This window comes from Marmota marmota, unplaced genomic scaffold, assembly GCF_001458135.2.
Source record: "Marmota marmota marmota unplaced genomic scaffold, marMar, whole genome shotgun sequence".
Taxonomy (NCBI): domain Eukaryota; kingdom Metazoa; phylum Chordata; class Mammalia; order Rodentia; family Sciuridae; genus Marmota; species Marmota marmota.
In genome coordinates, this window is record NW_026000185.1 from 14,942,639 (window position 1) to 14,963,715 (window position 21,077).

The 21,077-nt window shown below is 35.4% G+C and overlaps 1 protein-coding gene across 1 annotated transcript in view; it reads left to right on the plus strand.

Moving 5' to 3' along the window:
- LOC107146541 (phospholipid-transporting ATPase ABCA3-like) overlaps positions 1 to 12,473 on the plus strand; it is a 139,150-nt gene extending 126,677 nt beyond the window's left edge. Inside the window, exons 23-29 of the mRNA XM_015490639.2 lie at positions 749 to 874; positions 1,121 to 1,315; positions 5,255 to 5,442; positions 6,496 to 6,666; positions 7,085 to 7,275; positions 11,869 to 11,942; positions 12,333 to 12,473. Coding sequence (XP_015346125.1) covers positions 749 to 874; positions 1,121 to 1,315; positions 5,255 to 5,442; positions 6,496 to 6,666; positions 7,085 to 7,275; positions 11,869 to 11,942; positions 12,333 to 12,473 — 1,086 coding nt within the window. The remainder of the gene's footprint in view (positions 1 to 748; positions 875 to 1,120; positions 1,316 to 5,254; positions 5,443 to 6,495; positions 6,667 to 7,084; positions 7,276 to 11,868; positions 11,943 to 12,332) is intronic.
- The last annotated feature ends 8,604 nt before the right edge of the window (positions 12,474 to 21,077 follow it).

The window sequence follows — 21,077 nt, forward strand, 5'->3', positions numbered from 1 at the left end:
GGGGGGAAAGCTAACCATGGAGAAACAAACTAAATTAAAAAAAAAAGATAAATAATCAAACATGGCTGGAAGTACAAACCATCTATCAATAGTAACTCTAAACGTTAATGGCCTAAACTCTCCAATAAAGCGACATAGGCTGGTAACATGGATTAAAAAAACAAATCCAACAATATGCTGCCTCCAGGAGACACATCTGATTGGAAAAGAACACTTTACACAAAAATTTGCAATTCAAACCACAAAATTTTGCCCAAACAGTAAAAATGACTCTTCATAGAATAGAGAATATTGTTTCATTCCTACATGTCTTTTGCAAAGCTTCTGGCTGATTTTTATATGAATTAGTCAGATGTGTAATATGAATTGTAATGCATTCTGCTGTCATATATAACAAATTTTTAAAAAAAGAAGCAATTCCTCAAAATAAAGGTCAATCTCTCCCCTTTTGGGATCTTGAATGTATATTTAATTGCAACAAATCACACCAGACAATAATACTGTGGCTTCTTTTTTCCATGAAGTATTCATATTATTGGCAAGAATATATGGCTTATTCATAGCTATACAAAATCCTGCATGACCGTTTCCAAAATGAAGCAAATAAAGGATATATTTGTGATAGGAAGGCCCTTAGAAATTATTCAAACCTTTTCTGACATCTCAGATTAGTTTTCTTAAAGCTGCTAAATTTAAACCAGTTATCTAAGGAGTATCCATAAATATAATCCTTGTCTTAAAAATACAGGCTGTAGTACCTAACCAAGGAACCAAGGAACAAGAGGATGAAGCTGTAATAAAAGAAAAAAACAAAGTCCTGGAACTGCTTTGCACCTTTCAGACTAACCCAGTGCTGCTTAACAAAGTTACCAAGGTAATGTCATCAATGGTCAGCATTGCCCTGAGGTTTACACATTTTCCCTGCCAAGAATTTACTGGTGGTAATACTAATTAATTATAGTTCTTTGGGATCTATGTATAGTTTGGTAACATAGAGGACTGAAAGAAGAAGAGTTCTTATGAAACAAAAATGTCTACAGGTAGCAATCCATAGATCTGAGTTATGGTTTTGGTTGACCCATAATGAATGCCTCAGTACATTTTTTTTTAATTTTCTCAGATTTATTATAAGTGTCCAGTTGTACGAGCTATAAGAAATATCTCCCTTGTAGTCAAAAAGTCAGAGTGCTTTGGATTGCTTGGATTGAATGGAGCTGGGAAAACCACTATATTCAAAATGATAACTGGAGAGGAGACCATCACCTCTGGAGTTGTTTTAATCGATGGCAATAGTGTCACTGAAAATATCAGAAAGGTATTTCTCTTCTTCATCACTCACTTAATGGCTGGAAAGTGGAGGGAACCAGGAAAGTAGGTGGGGGACATGGAATGGAAACTGAGAGCACTGGTCTATAAATTCTCTTTTCTCAAAAGTAACAGTGAACAGTAACACTGTCTAAAGACAGTGATAGGCATGATAACATTGAGTTTGAGGAAAGGCAAGAGTTCTGGCTGGAGCAAAATTTAAATATCCATAATTAGGTCGATTGGAAACAAGAAGATCAGTAATGGCATTTAATCTGCTGACATTAGGATCTGAAACAAAACAGCAATTAGAAAAATATGTTGTGAAAGATAGCATGAGAGTAGAATTGACAGGATCATCTGGGTTATTAAAAAAAAAAAGGTTTCTATCTTGAGCTATCGAATACATGAAAGTCCATTCACCAAATTAGCAAACACAGAAGATGAGTGTGTTTGGAGAATATATTGACTTTAATGTGCCTATGCCACATCCATATGGGAGACTGTAGAACAGACAGTTGGAACATGTGATAGTAAATTGATATGAATTTGGAATTCATCAAAGTTTTTATGAGATTTAAATTGAAAGTAGATGAGATAATATATCAGGAGTGTGTATAATAGAAGAAAGATACGGACTTAATCCTGAGAATTGTCAACAATTCTAAGATATATGGAGAGGAAGGACAATTGGAGAAAATTCAGGAAGAAGAGGGAGTTAGGAGGAAAATCTGGATGGTTTTTATCATTGAAGCCAGGTAAGGCAAGAAAATTTTAAGAAAGTAATGAACTTAAGATCCTACACATAAAGACCTAAAAAGTGTCATCTGGACATCACTGAATCAGTGGAATGACAAATAGACAAATGAGGATGGGGAAATAATGAGCATGCACCAGATTTGGAGGAAAACAAATTGTAACTTTTAGCAACTAGAACATATTTACATAAGTAGAAAAGTACAGTAAAAAGAATTTTAAAACACTAGGGGGCACAAATCAAAAGAATGTAAAAAGGTATAAAAGTAAAAAAGTTATCAGTCTCCTTCCAACCTTTGTTGGACTCATTTCTTCCTAAGCCCACATGAAAAAGTAACCATTTTATTATTCTACAATATTTATGCATATACAGTCAACTGTATAAATTTTCCATTTTGTTACACATAAGGTAGTATGCTATGTGTAATCTTCTTGCCAACTTGCTTTCCATATATGATTATATAAATGTGCACTATGCCAGCAATGTTTGAGTTGCCTGTTTCCCTATGTGACCTGTCTGTTGAAATTTTCCTAGTCTGACAGGTTTATAAAAATGGCATTTGAGCATAGTTTCTCTTTTCTTATCACTGGATCATAAAGAGATGTCACTGGAAAAATAAAAGCAGCAGTCACTCATGTTAGTCTGGAAAGAGTTGTTTGGCTATTTTTGCAATTGCAGAATATCCTTTTTCCTGTCTCATTTCAGACACAGTCATAGAGTGGCCATGTTCATATCTTGTTCTACACAGTTTAGAAATTGCTATAATTGTTGTTTATAGTCTATATATTCAGCCTAGTACAGTTTATGTGTCCTAAATATATTTCATGTTAAGAAATTAGCCATTTAGGGCTGGGGTTGTAGCTTGGTGGCAGAGCGTTTGCCTTGCACCACATAAAAATAAATAAAGATATTGTGTCCATCTACAACTAAAAAATGCTTTTAAAGTAATAAAAAAAGAAATTAGCTATTTATTTTCATTTTTGACTGTTTGAAAGAAAAATGGTTATTAAATTTTGTCAAAAGCTCTTTTATCACCTATGGAAGAGATATGATTTTTCTCCTTATATCTACTAATAGGAGGAAAATTTGTGTAAATTTTCTAATATTAATCCATTGTTATACCCTGGAATAAGCTCCCATTTGCTCATGGATATATACTATTTTCAGGAATCTGCTGTATTTCTGTGTAGTCTCCCCCACCACCGCCAATCTTAAAGAATTTCTATCATTCTTCAGAACTCCTTGCTTTTAGGTTTGGATTTTTTTTCTGTTTTCTTATTTTTCTGGGAAAGCTTTCCTTAATTTTTTCATGATACCAACATTCAAATGTCATCATCCTTTTCTCTTTAAAAATTTTTATACCCCTTATAAAATTATCTGGAACTGGTGCTTTGCTTTTGTTCAATTTTATATTATTTTGAGTGTATCCACAATGTTGTTTCTTCTATGGAAATTGGGAGTATTTTAATGTTATTTGCTGTTGTTTGTTTGTTTGTACTGAGATGCTTAACCACTGATCCAGATCCCCAGCCCTTTTATTTATTTATTTATTTTTGAGACAGGGTTTTGCTAAGCTGCTTATGGCCTCACTAAGTTGCCGACACTGGTTTTGAACTTGAAATCCTCCTGCCTCAGCCTCCAGAGTCTCTAGGATTAAAGGCATGTGCAACTGTGCCTGGCTTAGTTTTCTACTTTTTGTCCCTGAGATTGAATTTATTGATTTCTATGTAACTAGAAATTTATCAGTTCCATTAAGGATTTAAATATTATTTGCTTGGAATAGAGTCAATATTACTTTGTGACTATTTCCCATTAATCATTTCTTTTCGTGGTGAAATCCTATCAAGTTTACAGGGTTATTCTCTCACCTCTACTCTGATATTAATCCTATCCAGTGTTTTCATTCCATATTGCAGTTTTCCATTAGAAATTTCCATTTGGTTTTTTACTGGGGGAGGGGGTGTATGTGTGTGTTTGGCTGGGAATCAAACCCAGGGCTTCACACATGCTAAGCATTCTACTGAACTATACCCCCATTCATTCCATATCATTCTTTATGATAAGTTCTATTTGTGCATTGTTGGCCTATTTTTTCCTATTACAAGCATTTTACTCATTTCCTTTACTTCATTGAACATAGTTATAAGAGTTTCTTCAAAAGTCATTTCTGCTTATTCTAGTAACTTGCATAGTTTGGGATCAGTCCTCGTTATTCTGTTTTCTCTGAAGCATGGATGATGTTTGCTCATTTAATTTGTGAGTTAATGTTGACCTTGTGAATTCACAGGACCTTGTGAATAATGTATTTTTTCATTTTGCTACAGTTCTTCAAAGAGTTTTAAGTATTCAACAAGCATTTAGTGTGGCTAAATTATAAACTTTATCTATTCCATGTTAGTCATAAGCTAATAGCTCAGCCCAATTCTCTTAGCATTAACTTGGCTAAATATAAATACATATAACTGTATACTTTAAATATAATATTTATTCGCATACGTACTGTATTAATGAGCTTTTCATTGCTGTAACCAAAATACTGGACAAGAACAGGTTAGAAGAGGAAAAGTTTACTTGGGCTCATGGCTTCAGAGGTTTCATTCTTTTGTTGGCCAACTCCATTGTTCTGGACCTGAGGTGAGGCAGAATGTCATGGTGAAAGAAAGCTGCTCAGCTCATGACAGTAAGCAGAGAGAAAGCACAAGGATCCAGGGACAAAATATATATATAATCCCCCAGTCACTCACTTCCTCCAACCATGTCCCAGGTACCTATAGTTACCACCCAGTAGTAAGTCATTCAAATTATTAATCCATCAAATGGATTGATCTACTGATTAGGTTACAGCTCTAATAATCTAATCTAATCATTTACTTCCTGCATTAACACATGACTTTTTTGGGTGGATACCTCATATCCAAACCAAGCATGATTTATAATTACTTGGTCTGAAAGAAGTTACTTAGATATTACTGGAAGTGAAATCTTATATATTACTTTAATGTATAAGAATAGCTATTTCCTATTCAAATAGGCAACTTCATCTAACAAATGAAAATTTACCTTGGGCACATAGTAGTCATCCTTATGGGAGTTCTAGGGTATCAAACCCTTTTAGTATTGTGAGTAGTGTATTTTAGTCACATGAATTGTATGTTCATGGAATAGTTGACATGGATCCATTGCTTGATTCAGATTAGGTCAAGAATTGGCTATGGTCCTCAGTCTGATTCTGTGCTGAACCACATGACAGGTCGGGAATTGCTGATCATGTATGCCAGGCTTTGGGGGGTCCCAGAGTCAGTAATTTACAAGTATGTAGAAGCCTTTTTATGTTCAGTGCACCTGGAACCACTTGCTGACAACGTTGTCTACACATACAGGTGAGACTTTATGCTATTACACTTAATAAGCTACCTATCCTCTGCTTCTACATTTTAGAAGGAATGTCTGAAAACTCAACTTACACCCCTCTGACACAAAAGGGCATTGACTGTGAAATAACCTAATGTCTTGTTAGGGCTTCGATATCAGGAATACAGCAGATCCCACTTACGTGAGGTTAACCCTTTGTGGACATGAACTGTAACCTTTGCCTTCAAAAAAAAAGAGCACATTTATTCCTATCTGTCTATGGTTTTTTGTCTCCCCAAAATAAAAATATCTTACCAATAATGATGCTGAGACAAATTACAACAAATGTAATTTCAAATTGCATGAAGGGGCTGGTTTTGTGGCTCAGTGGTAGGATGCTTGCCTAGCACATGTGAGGCACGGGGTTCAATTCTCAGCCCACATAAAAATAAATAAAATAAAGATCTCATGTCCATCTACAACTAAAATTACTTTTTTAAAAAAATACACACAGGGGCTGGAGTTGTGACTCGGTGGCAGAGTGCTTACCTAGCATCCATGAGGCACTGAGTTCGATCCCCAGCATATAAATAAATAAAGGTATTGTGTCCATTACAACTAAAAATTTAAAAGATACACACATAAGAATATTCAACTTTTTTGTATGGATTTATATTTCTTACGTAAATGAGGTTCATTTACAATTTTGATTCCCAATTTAAAAAGCCAGTTGTGCCACAAATCAAATGATGAATATTGTACTATCTGAATTTTAAACTGCACTAATAAAATAAACTAGCCAAGGTCCTGGAGCATTTTTCTTATTAAAAATTTTTTTTTTAAATTGTGAACCCTTTTGCAAACTTACTGTTGATACGGTGGACAATAACTGAACATATTTTTCAAAAAAAATACACACATATATATACACACAAACATACACTTGGACTTGAGCCTGATGCTTTGTTAGTCTTATTAAATCTGTGTTCTAGATGTATAATCTGTCCTATGAGTTACTGACATGAATGCCCTTATATTTTTCCTTCTCTTCCATATGTCCATCACCTTCTTTGACCATGAAGTGGAGGAAACAAACGTAGGCTGAGCACTGCTATTGCCCTAATGGGAAAGTCCTCAGTTGTCTTACTGGATGAGCCATCCACTGGCATGGACCCAGTAACACGACACCTGCTCTGGGACACAGTTACATGGATCTGTAAAACTGGTAAAGCTATCATCATAACTTCTCACAGGTATGAACCATTTGGAGTCTTGGTTGGAACTTAGAAAAGGTTGCATTGTGCATAAGATGGAATTAGTTTGAGCCAGGACTGGTGAGTTAGTGGACTTATCTAAGCATATGAACTATAGGGGAGGGACTGCTGGTTAGTGGCTGAGTGTGCTCAAGAGTTCAGCCAAGAAGACTCAGTAGAGTCCTGGAAAGAAGAAGTAAAGGAAAACAGAAGTTAGGAAGCTGTTCCTATTGTGGATTTATCCATCAACTACTTTGTTTTTTAAGTTATCCTCTTCCAAATATGACCTTAGGGGGGTGATCATCTGCAGAACCAAAGCTTCTGCAGAATTCCAAGCCTTCCAAGCCTGAGTCTGTTTGAAATATAGAATTTGTCCCCTGCAAGGGATTTCTTCATCCATATATCTTTGTCGTCCTAGCATGGAAGAATGTGAGGCCCTCTGTTCTAGACTGGCCATAATGGTAAAGGGGATGTTCATATGCCTAGGCAGCCCTCGGCACGTCAGAAATAAGTTTGGAAATATACACACTCTAACAGCAAAAATTAATATTTCTAAGGATGAAGATAAAGTTAAAGAGTTTAAAAAATTTGTTGAGAAAACTTTCCCAGGTAATCTATGTAGTTCTAATCCATGATGATTGTGTTGTCTTTATTTGTTTTTCTGTTACATGTCCTCAATAATTATTGTTGTCACTGTGTTATTGATGTTTATTGAGCATTTACATTAAGCTTCTTTTGAATGATTTTTTCTTATCCCTGATTGTAGTAAGAAGTTTTCACAAAACATTAGGGACTTGTACCCCAATTTTTGATGGAATCAATCAATAAAGCTGAAACTGTTCATATGTATTAGAGTTAAATCATCTAAAGATAGGTCTGTATTATGTATCCATGATTATTCATTCAGGTTTCCCTCTGTGTTAGGAGCTTTTCATCACTGTGACAAAATACCTGAAATAAACAACTTAGAAGGAAGAAAGATTTATATTTATATTTATTCTGTTAGACATAGGGTCTCTGGTTTAATTTTTAAGTTCTTGATTCACTTTGAGTTGAGCTTTGTGCATATTGCTCTCAATAGGGATTTAATTTGATTTTGTTGCATATGGATTTCCAGTTTTCCCAGAACCATTTGTTGAAGAGGCTATCTTTTCTTCTATGTATGTTTCTGGTGCCTTTGTTTAATAAAAGATAACTGTAATTATTTGTGTTAGGGTTAGTTTTTAGAGGGAATGATTTCATTTTTTCTCCATTTAAAATGATGTTGGCCTGGGGCTTAGCACAGATAGGTTTTAGGATGTTGAGATATGTTCCTGTCATTCCTAGTTTTTCTAGTGTTTTGAACATGAATGGGTGCTGTATTTTGTCAAATACTTTTTATGCATATTTTGAGATGATCATATGATTTTTTAAGTCTATGATGTGATGAATTACATTTATTGATTTCCCTATGTTGAACCAAACTTGCATCACTGAGATGAACCCCACTGGATCATGGTATACTATGTTTTTGATGTGTTTTTCTATTTGATTTGCCAGAATTTTATTGATAATTTTTGTATCTATGTTAGTTAGAGATATTGGATCTGAAGTTTTCTTTCTTTGATGTGTCATTGTCTGGTTTTGGAGTCAGGGTGATATTGGCCTCATAAAATGAATTTGGAAGTGCTCCCTCTTTTTCTATTTCATGAAATAATTTGAGGAGTATTGGTATTAGTACTTATTTGAAGGTCTTGTAGAACTTGGCTATGTATCCATCTGGTCCTGGGCTTTTCTTGGTTGGTAGGCTTCTTATGGTGTCTTCTATTTCATCATTTGAAATTGATCTGTTTAACTTGTGTATATCATCCTGATTCAGTTTGGGTGAATCATATGACTCTAGAAATTTGCCCATGCTTTTGATATTTTCTATCTTATTGGAGTACAAGTTTTCAAAATGAAAAAATTTCTAGTTATCTTCTGTATTTCTGTAGTATCTGTTGTGACATTTCCTTTTTCATCTCAGATGTTAGTAATTTGAGTTTTATCTCTCCTTCTCTTTGTTATCATGGTTAAGGGTTTATTCATTTTATTTAGTTTTTCAAAGAACCAACTTTTTGTTCTGTCAATTTTTTCAATTGTTTCTTTTGTTTCAATCTCATTGATTTCAGCTCTGTTTTTAATTATTTCATATCTTCAACTGCTTTGGTGTTGATTTGTTCTTCTTTTTCTAGGGCTTTGAGATGTACTGTTAGGTCATTTATTTGTTGACTTTTTCTTCTTTTAAGGAATGAACTCCATCCAATGAACTTTCCTCTTAGTACTGCCTTCATAGTGTCCTAGAGATTTTTATATGTTATATCAATGTTCTCATTTACTTCTAAGAATTTTTTAATCTACTCCTTGATGACTTTTGCTACCCGTTGTTCATTCAGTAGCATATTATTTAGTCTCCAGGTGTTGGAGTAGTTTTTATTTTTTATTTTATCATTGATTTCTAATTTTATTCCATTATGATCTAATAAAATTCAGGGGAGTATCTCTACTTTTTTGTATTTGCTAAGAGTTGCTTGCGGCATAATATATGGTCTATTTTAGAGAAGGATCCATGTGGCTGAGAAGAAAGTGTATTCACTCAATGAAGGTTGAAATATTCTATATTTGTCAGTTAAGTCTAAGTTACTGATTGTATTATTGAGTTCTATAGGTTTTTTGGGGGGCTTTTGTTTGGAATATCTATCCAATGGTGAAGGAGGTGTGTCATCCAAAATTATTGTGTTGTGGTCAGTTTGACTCTTGAACTTGAGAAGAATTTGTTTGATGAAATAGACGCTCCATTGTTTGGGGCATATATATTTATAATTGTTATGTCTTGTTAGTGTATGGTTCCCTTGAGCAGTATGAAATGTTCTTCTTTATGCCTTTTGATCAACTTTAGCTTGTAATCTACTTTATTTGATGTGAGGATGGAAACCCATGCTTGTTTCCACAGTCCATGTGAGTGGTATGATTTTTCCCAACCCTTCACCTTCAGTCTGTGGATGTCTTTTCCTATGAGATGAGTCTCTTGGAGGCAGCATATTGTTGGGTCTTTTTTTTTTTTTTTTTTGATCCAATATGCTAGCCTATGTTTGATTTGTGAGTTTAGGCCATTAACATTCAGGGTTATTATTGAGACATGATTTGTATTCCCAGCCATTTTTTGTTTATTTGGGTATTTAACATTTCTTAGTTTCTCCTCTGATTAGATTTTCCTTTAGTGTAATACCACCCTCTGCTGATTTTCATTGTTATTTTTCATTTCCTCTTCATGGAATATTTTGCTGAGGATGTTCTGTAGTGCAGGTTTTCTAGCTGTAAGTTCTTTTAAATTCATTAATCATGGAAGGTTTTTATTTCATCATCAAATCTAAATAGATTTCTTCTCCCCTACCTCCCTTGTTGTGGGTTAGCACCCACAAATGAGAAAATTTGGCCTTTGCATTTTGGGGATTGGCCTATTTCTCTTAGCATGATATTCTCCAGTTCCATCCATTTATCAGCAAATGCCATAGTTTCATTCTTTGTTATTACTGACAAATATTCCATCATATATATACACACACACACACAAACTAACTATCTCTCTCTCTCTCATGCTCTCAGGGATTCTATCTTGTCCCTAACACACACATATCTCTCTCTCTCCCCCCCCCTCTCTCCCCCCTCCTCCATTTCCTCTCCTACCCTCCATTTCCTCTCCCCCTTCCTGGCTATCTAAACTAAGCAGCTTTCCTTTGCCATTCCTCCTTTAAGTTGTTCTTTTCTGGTATTTTGGTCACAACAAGGAAAAGCTGACTAATACAGACTGTATCTTATCATGTGCACCTCTCTATAGGACTTCTTGAGTGTGCTCATATATGGTAGCTAGATTCCCATACATCAAATGATCCTAAAGAAAGCATGATGGAAAGTACAATGTCTTTTATGAACTAGTCTAAGATACCACATCTGTTATTTCTGTGATAACCTGTTGTCTACACAGGTTAGTCCTATGCACTGTAGAAGAAAACTAGACAGGGTATGACTATTGAGATGCAAGGATTATTTGAAGCCATTACAGAGGCTGGATACCATACCACATGTCCATCCATCAACAGTAGTGGTGCTGTTATATACTGAAATATGAAGTAATGAAAATGAAGTTTAGCTATAGAGGACAATATAGATGAGTGAGAAGAACCAGATAAAAAAATACATGCTGTACAATTCCATTCATGTAAAGAACAGAGACGTCAAAAATCAAACTATAGTATTTAGTGTTTCATACTTCAGCAATAATACTATAAAGAATATCAAAGAGACGCTTACCATAAAAACCAGGAGAACCATTGTCTTTAAGTAATACACTTTCTGATATAAACACATAGTTGACATCTAGAATGTTGGGTGTCAGTTACATTTGATTTTTTTTGTGAATCACTAAGTTATGTGCACATTTGATTTATTTCACAATAAAAAGGCTTAAATTTTTAAATTACTCATGGAGACTATGTGTGTATTTGTTACAAAATAATTACTATTGTAAATGACATAGAGATTATTTCTTTAAAATATTTTAATCTCAATATCCTTTGCAATAATCTCCAAGTACATGATAATAAATGTAATACATCTGTTAATAGGGAGTGGCTACAATATTGCTACCATGATTTCTAAAGCTGTAATATATAATTTCTGCAACCAATGCCTATAGATCTGTGTTTATATATATAAATTTTATCTTTCCTTTAAAATGAACTTTGCCTACTTATGGAAATACTAGAGATAGTATACCTCTCCTACACACAGACACAACTAGTAGAAGAAACAACATCTAAATTTTACAAGCATAGTTTCAAGATTACGTTTTTAAAACAAAGTCCTATAGAACATTAGTCTCAGATTTTGCAAAATGACTATATGAACTATTAATAGTTTATACCTAAAATTTATTTTCCTGACTTTTGCAATTTTAATAAACTATAGGCAATAAAAATATATTTCATAAGGAAGTAAATCTATTGAAATAGTTCACATGTTCATATATAAGACTAATAGGCTTTGAATTATGTATTTTTGTATTAACTGCATAATCTGTATCCTTGAGTGTTGGGGTGGAAATTACTTAAGGAATTTTTCAAAATTCTGCCAAATACTGGGTTTCTTTTCAAAACTCACCTGTCAAAATCTTTCCCTTCTTAGGTAACGTTCAAAACCAGGAGTATCAAGGGATTATTGGTTACTTCATTCCAAGCAAGGAAATTTGCTGGGGAAAGGTGATTGTAGAAATTATACCCTTCTAACATTGTGTGTTAATAGAGGACTAATAGAAAGCATTGAGTTATAAGCATGTCAAAAGGGAATCTAACATCAGCAGAAGAGCAGAAACTTTTAAGTTAATTTTCAAAGGGTGCTATGTTTTTAATTTATTGAGATTCTGATCCTAAATTCTATTGTTACTCCATATCCATCAAGAGAATGGGAATGGAGAATTGTCTCCTTTCCTCTATTTTTCAACCAGCTTTTCCTTCTACTTTCTGACTCCCCCTTTTGGTATGTTTGTGTCCCTAAGCATAAACCTGGCAAGAACTGGGAAATGTAGTGTGGGGAAATGGTTTATCTGAGAATATTGCAATGGTAACTCCATCATTTTTTTTCTATTAAAGGTGTTTAGTATTTTGGAGAAAGCCAAAGTGCTATTCAATTTAGAAGACTATTCCATCAGTCAGATAACACTGGAACAAATCTTCTTGACCTTTGCTAATATTGATAAAAAGGAAAGTACTCAGTCAATAAACCTGACATGAGATTCCATTCCAGTGACCCTTTTTCTTAGACTGCTGCCTACAACATAATACATATTTATGCATTTTGCTTGTGTGCTCTCTCTCACTGTTTCATGCATGTACAAATTGAATCCCTAAGGAAGAAAGTATGTAGTCTGGAGATCTGGAGATTAAGGCGAGCAGCCTATTGTCAAGAACTGTGAAGGATCTGAGATTTTACCCTACTTCCAACATAACAAGATAGCTTGTTGTAGTGTTATAGGTGCTGGCAGAACACATCAGTATCCTGGGTCAAAGTTAGAGGACATTTTTACTCACAGCAAATGCACTAGAGTATCATAAATTGTGCCAGTTCCTCAATCCCTAATTCTCACACAGCAGCATAAAGAGAGTGAAGTGATGCCTGTTGTATTGCAGGAGAGGAATCAAGCTTATGGAACTCAATTTTTTTGATAATGATCAGTAAGTAAACACACCTGACCTTTGCTCTGGAAGAAAACATTATCATTATACTGAACATTAGGTAAACTTTCCCTCTGGTCCAGAAGGAAATGCTGTCTCTCTTCAAAGACCATGTGATGGGATATGGGGAGGTTCAAGATGGCAGATTAGAGGAAGGCTACATTTCCAGTTGCTCTGTGGCTCAGGATTCAAGCAGCTGGAGTGATGCTTCTTAATGAAGTGAGAAAAAGGGATTTTACTAAAATTCAATACTGGACAGTCAGAATATCTTAGAGACTCAGAAATGTGGGTGCCTTGGACAAAGAACATTGGAGCCAAGCAGGTTACAGCAGTGGCACTGGTTCAGCACAGAGGGGAGGGATAACACTGTCAAAGAAAGACAATGGGAAGATTTGACGTGGGGAAAAAAAAAACACTGTACATTAGAAAAGCAGCCTCAACTTAGCTGATAAAGAGGCTGCACAGCAAACTGGTGTTTGAAAAGTATTCTGTATTTCTCAACTTGCAAACAGAGAGCCTAGGTGGGAGTCATCTTGAGGAAGTCATGCTGTAGCTTGCTGTGGTGGAACCCAAGAAATTATAGCAAACATTGCCGTATTGTCCCAGCAAGACCCTGACATGGCCTAGGGTGTACCGAGCAGAACGTGTGTGAAAGATACACAAAGAAGATTGTACCCAGGGAGATTAAAGTCAAAAAATGAAGGGGAGCCTATGACATCTTTCTCTTTGAGTATGACACCTCACATGACCAGATAAAGAGGGCTGGGAATCTCAATAGTCAGGTGTGAATACACCCAGGGAGATTAAATCAGAGAAGGATATGTTCATAGCCAGTAGTATGGAAGATTGCTTCCCCCACCCCACCAGTAGAATTCTTGTGAGGCTCGGGAGATCTAGACTCCAGCAGAGACTGGCATCTACCTGGCCGTAGGCATGTGTTGATCTAATTTCTCCAGAGCACATAACACCCAACTATGCCCCCAAGGCCTGATTAGACCTAAGCTCCAGCAGCCAGTACTCCCCTCATAGAACAATGAAACCGCCCCACCCTGGGTGTGCATCTTTCTGGACTGTGCAAAACACTACTTGACAGTACTTCCCACTCCATCTTATACTGGTGAGAGTAGATGCTTAGAGCTATTTTAGCCAGCTTCAGTCTTTGACTATTCCAACTGCTCTAACTGGCAGCATAAAAAGAGAAGGGGCTCACAAAACTCAAAAATGGATCAAGGACTAAGGAATAAAACCAGAGATCCTGTGTCTAAAAGAAGAAAAAGTAGGCCCTAATCTCCATCATGTGGGATTAGGCCCCAACTTCCTTAATAAGACTTCTTTGGCACAAGAATTAAAATCAAGAATCAATAAATGGGATGGACTCAAGCTAAAAAGTTTCTTCTCAGCAAAAGAAACAATCTGTGAGGTGGATAGAGAGCCTACATCTTGGAAGCAAATCTTTACCCCTCACACATCAGATAGAACACTAATCACTAGGGTATATAAAGAACTCAAAAAGCTAGACACCAAAAAAATTAACCCAATCAATAAATGGGCCAAGGACCTGAACAGACACTTCTCAGAAGAGGATATACAATCAATCAACAAATATATGAAAAAATGTTCATCGTCTCTAGCAATTAGAGAAATGAAAATCAAAACCACTCTAAGATTTCATCTCACTCCAGTCAGAAACGGCAGCTATTAAAAATACAATAAGTGTCAGCAAGGATATGGGGGAAAAGGTGCCGCAGTCTGGCTGGGCACAATCAGGAGCCACTTGTCAAAAGAAACTAACTTTATTTTTAGAACCACACACGCCAAACAAAACAGCCTCTCAGGAAAAATCCTCAGAGCCTCAACTGCCACCACCGGCTTTCCACAAGCCTCTCTCCACCTCCCACAATCCTCCTGCTCTTGAGGCCGATTGGCTGGGTCACATGGGCGGAGCCAAAAAAGTCCCCCAATGAGCAGCTCCGTGGTCTGAAAGGGCAGGGAAACAGTCCAATGAGCATCACCGCAGAGGAGCCAATCAGCTAGATGTTGCTGGGGCCGAGGAGCCAATCAGCTAGATGTTGCTGGGGCCGCTGTGAGCCAATCATCAGCCGGCAGCTGGAAGTTTGCTGGCAGCTGGAAGTTTGCTGGGGCCCCTTTGGCTGTGGCTCTCAACATCAAAAAGTGTACCTTTTTGCTGGTACACTCATACACTGCTGGTAGGACTGCAAATTGTTGCAGCCAATATGGGAAGCAGTATGGAGATTTCTAGGAAAACTGGGAATAGAACCACCATTTGACCCAGCTATCCCACTCCTCAATTTATACCCAAAAGATTTAAAAAGAGCATACTACAGGGACACAGCCACATCAATGTTTATAGCAGCACAATTCACAATAGCTAAACTGTGGAACCAACCTAGATGCCCTTCAGTAGATGAATGGATAAAAAAATGTGATATATATACATGATGGAATATTACTCATCAATAAAATCATGGCATTTGCAGGTAAATGGAAGGAGTTAGAGGATAATGCTAAGTGAAGTTAGCCAATCCCCAAAAAACAAATACTGAATGTTTTCTCTGATATAAGGAGGCTGATTCATAGTGGGGTTGGGAGGGGGAGCATGGGAGGAATAGATCAACTCTAGATAGGGCAAAGGGGTGAGAGGGGAAGGGAGGGGCATGAGGTTAGAAATGATGGTGGAATGTGATGGAAATTAGTATCCAAAGTACATGTATGAAGACACGAGTTGGTGTGAATATAATTTGTATGCAACCAGAGATATGAATAATTGTGCTCTATATGTGTAATAAGAATTGTAATGCATTCTGCTGTCATATATAAATAAAATTAATTAAAAAATAAAAAAGAGGGAGTAGCATAAAATAGTACAAATACAGCCCTTGCTCTGTACTTGTACTATTTTGACCACCTCAATGGGGATGATACAAATTTTTTCATTAAAAATATTTCTTACGATGTCAACTGGTTTGTGGATACACACACACACACACACACACACACATATATATATATATAGAGTACATATATGGTAGATATATATATATATGAGATATATATTTCTTTTTCTCATTTTTGGCATTTTTTAAGTGGAGTTATTTTCTTCTTTGCCATGTCTTTTGAGGGTTAGGTTTTTCAATTTGATTTTGTTGTTTTATTTTTGTTTGATTCTCTTGTTTCTTTCTTCTTTCTTCTCCCACTAACAGCTCAATTCTCTTCCTTTCTTTACTTTTTTTATCCGATTTTTACTCTCCTTTATAACCATCACTTACTGCATCTCCCCTGCATCCTCCCTGTTCACATATTGAACATTCTAAACCTTTCTACTTTCTTATCACATTTTCTTTTTTCTCATCAAACTGCATTTTTATCATCTTTTAGAAATGTTTGGTTTATATAATTCCTGCCCCACAATTCATTTTATTACTTCTGTGGATGACATAGTTAACACCTGCAGTTTACTTCAATGCCAGATCTACTTCACAGTTATTTCTTTCTTTCTTTTCTTTATTTTTATTTTTTTTATTTTTTTATTTTTATTTTTATTTATTTATTTATTTATTTTTTGCTGTTGGCAGTTGCTGACCACACCATACCTTTTTGTGTGTGGTAACTATTGTTGTGGATGTTATAGTAGGCACCCTGTATTTTTTGCAATTGTTTGTGTCCCCCTTTTCTATGAGGTGCTGAAGAATCTACAAGGATACTACAAGTTCCCAGGTTAGAGACACTGCTTCTGAACTAAACTCAGCCAAATGAAAGTACATCCTGATCCACACCCAAACAAACCACACTCAAAATCAGCTATACTTTAAGACAAAGAAGAGACAAAAACCCAAATTAACAACCAGGCCCCAAGTAGGAATGGGTAGGGGTGGACCTGCAGTTCCCAATCATTGATATCCACTCCTATAGCATAAGCAATATAACACAAAGTCTGTGGATACTACACCTACACTTTGGCAAGAGAGGACCATCCCCTAAAAATGGCTCATATGGAGAAATACATCCCAACAGATGCATAGAACCCAACCCAAGAATACAAGAAATATATAAAAATAAGGTAACACAGCATCCCCTAAAGCTCATAATTGACCAGCAACTAATAACTCTAAAGGATATTGAAGTAGATGAAACATCAGATAATGAAATCAAAAGAAAGATTGTAAAAACAATCAATGAGTTCCAAGGGAACACAGAAAAACAACTGAATTGAGGAAGCACACACAGAATATGAATGAGAAAAGGAGATAGAGATATTAAAAAGAACCAAACAGAAATATTGCAAATGAAAGACACAGTAAATCAAACTGTTCAGTGAAAGTTTCTCTAATAGAATAGTACATGCCAAACACAATCTCAGAGCTGGAAGACAAAGTCTCAGAGGTGGGAAAAAACATGACCAACCTTGACCATGCAGACAGTCTTAAAATAAAACAACTAACCATGACCAGAATATATACAAAATCTGGGACATAAAGGGACCAAATTTAAGAATTACTGGAATTGAGGAGAGTTGTGAAGTGCAGGCTAATGACATGGATAACCTTTTCAGGGAAATAACTGATGGACTTCTAACTGATGGATTTCAAGATACAGGAAGCATTCAGAGCCCCAAATATACAAGATCAAAAAAGAACCTCTCCACAACACAGTATAATTTAAATGCCTAACATACAGAACAAGCATAGTAATTTAAAAGTCTACAGGTCACATTTTAAGGCAAGCCAATCAGAACTACTTCTCATTTCTTAATACAAACTCTAAAAGCCAGGAGATATCCCCCCTACTCCTCCCCTCCCCTCCTCTCCCATCCTTTCTCTCTATCCAATCTAATGTGACACACTTTTTTTCTTTTTTCTCATCACAACATCATATATGTATTCTGTATAACAATGAGGTTTTCCTTCCATCTTCCATGCAACTCCCCTTCTCCAAAATTAATTGAGAATAGTGATACAGAATACCAGAACTTCTGAGACACTCTGAAGGCGACATAAAAGTTTATGAGTACTTAATAAACAACCTAATAATTCATCTCAAGGCCCTTGAAAAATAATAAACCAATTCCAAAACTCATACAGGGAAATAAGATCAGAGAAATTAAGGGAAAAAAAGATAAGTGAAATAAAGAGTTGGTTCTTTGAAAATATAAACAAGATTTTTAAATCCTTAGCCAAACTAACCAAGAGAATGAGAGAAGACCCTAATTTTATTAATAAAATTAGAGATGAAAAAGGAGAAATCACAGAAATCCAGAGGTTCAATGGACATTACTTTGAAAACTATACTCCAATAAATTGGAAAACCTAGAATAAATGGATACATTTATAGACACATCCAAACTGCCAAAATTTAATCAAGAGCACACAGAAAAACCTACACAGATAATAAGATAGAAGCAGTAATAAAAAGCCTTCCAACAAAGAAAAGCCCAGGACCAGATGGATACTCAGCTGAATTCTATCAGACATTTAAAGAAGAATTAATGCCAATGCTCCTCACATTATTCCATGAAATAGAGATGGAATATTTCCAATTTTTTTAATGAAGCCAGTATCATACACCCAAACCAGGTAAGGGCACATCTAGAAAGAAAACTACAGACCAATATCCCTAATGAACTTCGATGCTAAAATCCTTAATAAAATATTAGTAAATCATATTCAGCAACATATTAAGAAGATTGTACGTAATGATTGACTTGGTTTTATTCCAGGGATACAAGGATGGCTTGACATACATAAATCAATAACTAATTCATCACATAAATACAATTACAGACAAAAATCACGTAGTCATCTCAGATGCAGAGAAAGCCTTTGCCAAAATTCAGCACCTGTTAATGATAAAACATATACACATACTAGGGATATAACATCATACAGGCAGTATACAAAAACTCAAAACCAACATCATAGTGAATGGGGAAAAACTGAAAGCATTTCCTTTAAAATCTGGAACAAGACAATCATGTGAACTCTCCAGTTTAATACAGTATTAGAAATTCTACCTAGAGCAATCAGGCAAGAGAAGGAAATAAAAGGTATAAAAATAGGAAAAGAAGAAGTGAAACTGTCACTATTTGCAGGTGATATGCTCCTATACTTAGAAGATCCAAAAAGCTCCACGAAGACTGCTAGATCTAACAAACAAATTCAGCAAAGTAGTAGGTTACAAAGTCAATAGCTTTCCTATATACCAATAATGATTCTGCTGAGAAATAATTCAGAGAAACAATTTTGATAGTTTTTTTAAAAAATGTAGGAATAGGGGCTGGGGTTGTGGCTCAGTGGTAGAGTGTTCATCTAGCATGCACAAGGTATTGGGTTTGATCCTCAGCACCACATAAATGTAAAATAAAGATATTGTGTCCACCTAAAACTTAAGAATAAATATTTTTAAATGTAGGAATAAATCAAGGAGGTGAGGACTTCTACAACAAAAACTATAGAACATTGAAGAAGGATATCAAAGAAGGCACAAGAAGACAGAAAGACCTTCCATGTTCATGGATAGGCATAATTAATATTGTTGAAATAGCAATACTACCAAAAGTAATATACAGATTCAATGCAATACCCATCAAAATACCAATGACATTCTTCACAGATCTAGAAAAACAATCCTGAAATTCCTTTGGAAAAATAAAAGATCCAGAATAATCAAAGCAATTTTAAACCAAAAAAGCAATTCTGGAGGCAAAGAGATGTAACAAAAATTGATTGGCACTGACATAAAAACAGATACAGAGAGGAGTGATGCAGAATAGAAAACACAGAGAGAAACCCACACATCTGCAGTAATCTAATCCTTGACACAGGTGTCAAAAACATACATTGGAGAAAAGACAGCCTTTTTAACAAATGATGCTGGGGAAACTATTTACTTTATATATAGAAGAATGAGACTAGACTTCGTGTCTCTCACCCTGCACAAAGATCAACTCAAAATGGATCAAAGACCTAGGAATTAGACGAAACTATGCACTCCTAGAAGAAAAGGTAGGGTCAACCCTCCAACATACAGGCAAAGACTTTCTAAGAAGAACCCCTAAAGTTCAAGATATAATGCCAAAAGTTAATGGGATGGCATCAAATTAGAAAGCTTCTGCACAGCAAAGGAAAAAATTTAGTATATGAAAAGAGAACCTATAGAAAGGGAGAAAAATCTTTGCTAGCTATTCTCCTGACAGAGGATTAATATCCAGAATATATAAAAAACTCAAAAAACTTAGCACCAAATAAATAAGGAACACAAATAATAAATGGCCAATTAACTAAATGGGCATTTCTCAAAAGCAGAAATATATGGCAAAAAAGGTATGAAAAAATGTTTAAATGTATGGCAAAAATGTTTAATACTAACAATTTGGGAAATGCAAATCACTACTATCCTGAGATTTTATCTCACTCCAGTCAAAATGGCAGCCATTGAGAATACAAACAATAAAAGCTGGAGAGGATGTGGAGAAAAAGGACATATTTACACTATTGGAAGGATTGTAAATTAGTACAACCACTATGGAAATCAGTATGAAGTTTTCTCAAAAGACTAGGAATGGTCCCACCAGATGACCCAGCTACAGTGCTCTTCAGCATTTATTAATTAAATTAATTTAGTTTTAATTAATGCTGATTAAAGAATTAAAGTCATCATACTATAATAATATATTCAGACTCATGTTATGGCAGCACAATTCACAATAGCCAAATAATGGAGCCAGCCTAGGTGTCTGTCAGTGAATGAATTGATGAAGAAAATGTGGCATATGCACAAAGCAGAGTTTTATTCAGCCATAATGAAAAGCAAAATTATGTCATTTGCAGAAAAATGAATGGAATTTGAGATCATTATGTTAAGCAAAATAAGCCATACTCAGAAGGTCAAGGGTCATTTTTTTACTCATACATGGAAGCTAGAGGAAAAAAAGGCAAAGAACAATACAGGTGGTGTCTCATAAAAAAATGGAAAGGAGTTCAGTAGAATAGAGGGAAGGGACAAGAAGGAGGAGGAGGGAAAGGAAAAGGAAGTACTGGGGAATTAGCCACATCTTTTTTTTTAATTTTTAGATGTTGATGGACCTTTAATTTGTTCATTTATTTGTATGTGGTGCTGAGAATCGAACCCAGGGCCTCACACATGCTA